The 3,326-nt window shown below is 46.9% G+C and overlaps 1 protein-coding gene across 1 annotated transcript; it reads right to left on the bottom strand.

Moving 5' to 3' along the window:
- Positions 1-1,351: 1,351 nt before the first annotated feature.
- Positions 1,352-2,967, bottom strand: LOC123397696 (putrescine hydroxycinnamoyltransferase 3-like). Its single transcript, XM_045092233.1, has one exon. It carries the CDS (start codon positions 2,810-2,812, stop codon positions 1,508-1,510), a length of 1,305 nt encoding a protein of 434 aa, XP_044948168.1. The 5' UTR covers positions 2,813-2,967; the 3' UTR covers positions 1,352-1,507.
- Between the last annotated feature and the right edge of the window lie 359 nt (positions 2,968-3,326).

Here is a 3,326-nt window from a genome sequence, read left to right as displayed (position 1 = left end):
AATGTTCCAGGTTGTGTATCAATATCGATATTCTTTAAAAAATAATTAGCAAAACAGTTTATATAATTGAAAAATCAAAGCTCAGCCATTTGTTTACGTAAAGCTTGTATAAACAACATTGTATACTTTTTATACATTAGAAACATTTTTTTGGGTATGACATCACAAACATTATTGAGTTTTGACGTCTAATTTTTTTAATACGCATTTTACATATTTTGTATGCATCATGAATATTTTTATATACATGTTTTACATTATTCAAATACACGATTAACATTTTTGAAAAGTTCTATTTTTTATGTCTACTTTGTTCCATACACATTATATATTTTTGTATATGTTTTCTTATACACCGGAAACATTTTCCTATGCACATTTAAAGTCTTTTAAATACATGATCAATATTTTTCAAAATAAAAGAAAAAATATTATTTATTGTCCATACGCATTGTACACTTTTTTGTCTACAAATTTGACATTTTTTTAATCCATGATTAACATGTGTGCAAAGTTTATCGAAATAAAGGAAAAAGAGAAAAACAAAAATAGAAAAAGTGTGAAATAGAAGAACAAAAAGGGTTGTACATTTTTTTATTGTCCATACGCATTGTGTATTTTTTTGTATATATGGGAACTTTTTTATCTACAAATTTGACTTTTTTTTAATCTATGATTAACATGTGTGTAAAGTTTATCAAAATAAAGGTAAAAGAGAAAAAAATAGGAAAAGTGCGAAATAGAAGAACAAAAAGGGTTGTACATTTTTTTATTGTCCATACGCATTGTATATTTTTTTGTATATATGGGAACTTTTTTATCTAAAATTTGACAATTTTTTAATCTATGATTAACATGTGTGTAAAGTTTATCAAAATAAAGGTAAAAGAGAAAAAAATAGGAAAAGTGCGAAATAGAAGAATAAAGGCTTAGTACATCGCAGTCGGAATCAAACCTGGGTCTCCTCGATAGCACGGTGCGCACCGAACCAGTTGACCTAGCCTGATCTTGTGATAAAATATGGAACGGCGGCCTTTAGAAAAAAAAAGCCGAATTGAAGTTCAAAACCGAATCGTTTTTGTCACCTACGGGTGGTATTGGTGGGTAATTTTAACGTACTTTAAGAACAAATTTAATGACGTATCACAGAAGCAATAGGTGCTTTATTAGTAGGTATAGCATAGATATAGATATAGAAGTGGGATCAAACATAGTAGTAGCTAGGTTAGTGTTTATAATTGTAATTTTCCAAATTTTTCATTCTTAACTCCCACAAGATAAGGTATATCGGTGTATAATGAAAATTTCTGGTCCAAAAAAATCATGTTATTTGTGCAAGATAACATCTGTGTACACACAGTAGCATTATTCAGTTCTCAAAGAGAAAAGGAAAATTTCCCGCAAAAAAAAAAGGAAAAGAGAAGACATTATTTTTTCAGCCACCCTCTCAATTAAATGAACTAATGCCCGCCTCACTGCTTCTTCTACCGATTCACAGTTTGGCCACCTACTCCATGGAGTAGCAGCATTCTTTGAACGCCTGGAGGTTCTCTTGGAATAGGGGCACGAAGGCATCGACGCTGCCGTCGCCGAAGTTGGACGGGACGAGGAAGAGCATCCCCTCCGTGGGGAAGTAGGCCGGCATGAAGTAGCTCGGGCTCCCCGTGCCGAAGTTCAGCTCGTAGAACGGGAACGTCAGCCAGCTGTCCACCTCCACGTCCGGGCACTGCGCGTCCTTGCACACGGCGCTCCGCGCGAGCCCCTCCTTCTCGGCGGCGCCGGAGCACGCGAAGTCCACGAAGGACTGGAAGTACGCGCCGTCCACCTTGGCCACCTCGTCGTGGATCACCTGGGCAGCGTGCTTCAGCGGCCGGTTCAGGAGGTCGCCGACCGTGGCGCGCGGGAACGCCCAGAGCACCATGTTGCCGAAGTACTCCGCCGGCTGGCCGAGCCGGTGCCGGCCGTCCACGGACAGCCGGATCTTGGAGGTCTCTTCGGGGCTGAGGTCTCTCGCGCGCGTCATGGTGCGCCACAGGTGGGCGAGGATGGTCTCGAACCGGCTGAACGGCCGGCCGCGCCCCTCGGACGCCTTGGCGCGCAGACCGGCAATGAAGTCCTTGGAGAAGTGCGCTTTGTGGATGACAATGTTGTCGGCGGCGTCGCCGTGGTGACCGACGACGTCGGTTGGCGACGGCAGGTAGTACTCCCGGTTGCGGTGGTCGTGCTCCACGCGAGGCGACGGCCGTGGCTTGAAGAGGTCCTTGTGGTGGTGCACGGGAGGGAGGCCCATGGGGAGCCCTCTCGTGGCGCGTCCCCAGGCTACAAGGAAGTTGCTTGTGGCGTGGCCGTCGGCGACGACGTGGTTGGACGTGAACCCGACTGCGAGCGAGCCGCAACGGAACCGCGTGAGCTGCAGGAGCACAACCTCCTCGTGCTCCGCCTCGAGGTCCGGGTGCAGCTTGAGCAGCTCCGGCGTGGGCTTCGCGGGCGCCATGTCAACGAGGTCGGCGTCCACGGTCGCCTCAACCAGGCGCGCGCCACGGTCGTTGAGGATGACGGACGGCGTGCCGTCGGGCGCCTCGCCGAGCTGGCCCGCGAAGGCTCGGTACTGGGCGAGTACGGCGGCGAGGCCCTTCTCGATGGCAGCGGGGGAGGGCGCGGGCGGGGCGAAGGCGTAGATGATGGCCATTTGCATGTTGAACGTCACCTTGTCGAAGATGGACAAAGGGATGTACTCGGTGGAAGGCGCCGGCGTGGCGCCGGCATTGTAGGCGGGCTTGACGAGCTTGGAGCTCAGCACCTTCACCTCCATTGCAACTGGGTGTGTATGTAGTTGCTCGGTCGACGTTGATCAAGTTTGATCAGCGAGAGAGAAAGAAAGAGAGAGATTTGTGCAAGTTGTGAAGGTTAGCTCGAGCTTCGATGTCGATCGAGTCCTTGTTGCGTGCGTGCTTGCGGGTTTTTGTGCTGTACGATTTGTTGGGACAGTGGCGCGAGATATATATAGGCAGCATGCAGGGCGGTTGGGAGCGGAGGAAGGGTTGGTGAGACTATAAATCATTAAACAGACTTCTTTTGTTATGGTCAATAATCCAGCTTTGGTAATTACGAGCACATATGGATGCGAGTTGGGACTTTGACCCGGCCGCGCGCCGGCCTCTCAGCCCATGCGTTAATTTGACTTTTATTGACACAAGGAAATTCCAGTGTATATGAACCGACACCAATACTGCACTGGAGCTAATATCAAGCCGGGCACCCCATAACGAGCTTTGCTAGACTTACGTAGAGTTTTCTACGAAAGTTTACGTAGGTGCTGATCAGAG

The sequence above is a fragment of the Hordeum vulgare genome, chromosome 5H (genome assembly GCF_904849725.1).
Source record: "Hordeum vulgare subsp. vulgare chromosome 5H, MorexV3_pseudomolecules_assembly, whole genome shotgun sequence".
Classification (NCBI taxonomy): domain Eukaryota; kingdom Viridiplantae; phylum Streptophyta; class Magnoliopsida; order Poales; family Poaceae; genus Hordeum; species Hordeum vulgare.
Note: the sequence above shows the minus strand (reverse complement) of the source record. Positions and strands in the feature narration are given on the sequence as shown.

Excerpts from the sequence above, each read along its gene's own strand:
- LOC123397696 (XM_045092233.1), bottom strand. The coding sequence starts at position 2,812 with ATGGAGGTGAAGGTGCTGAGCTCCAAGCTCGTCAAGCCCGCCTACAAT.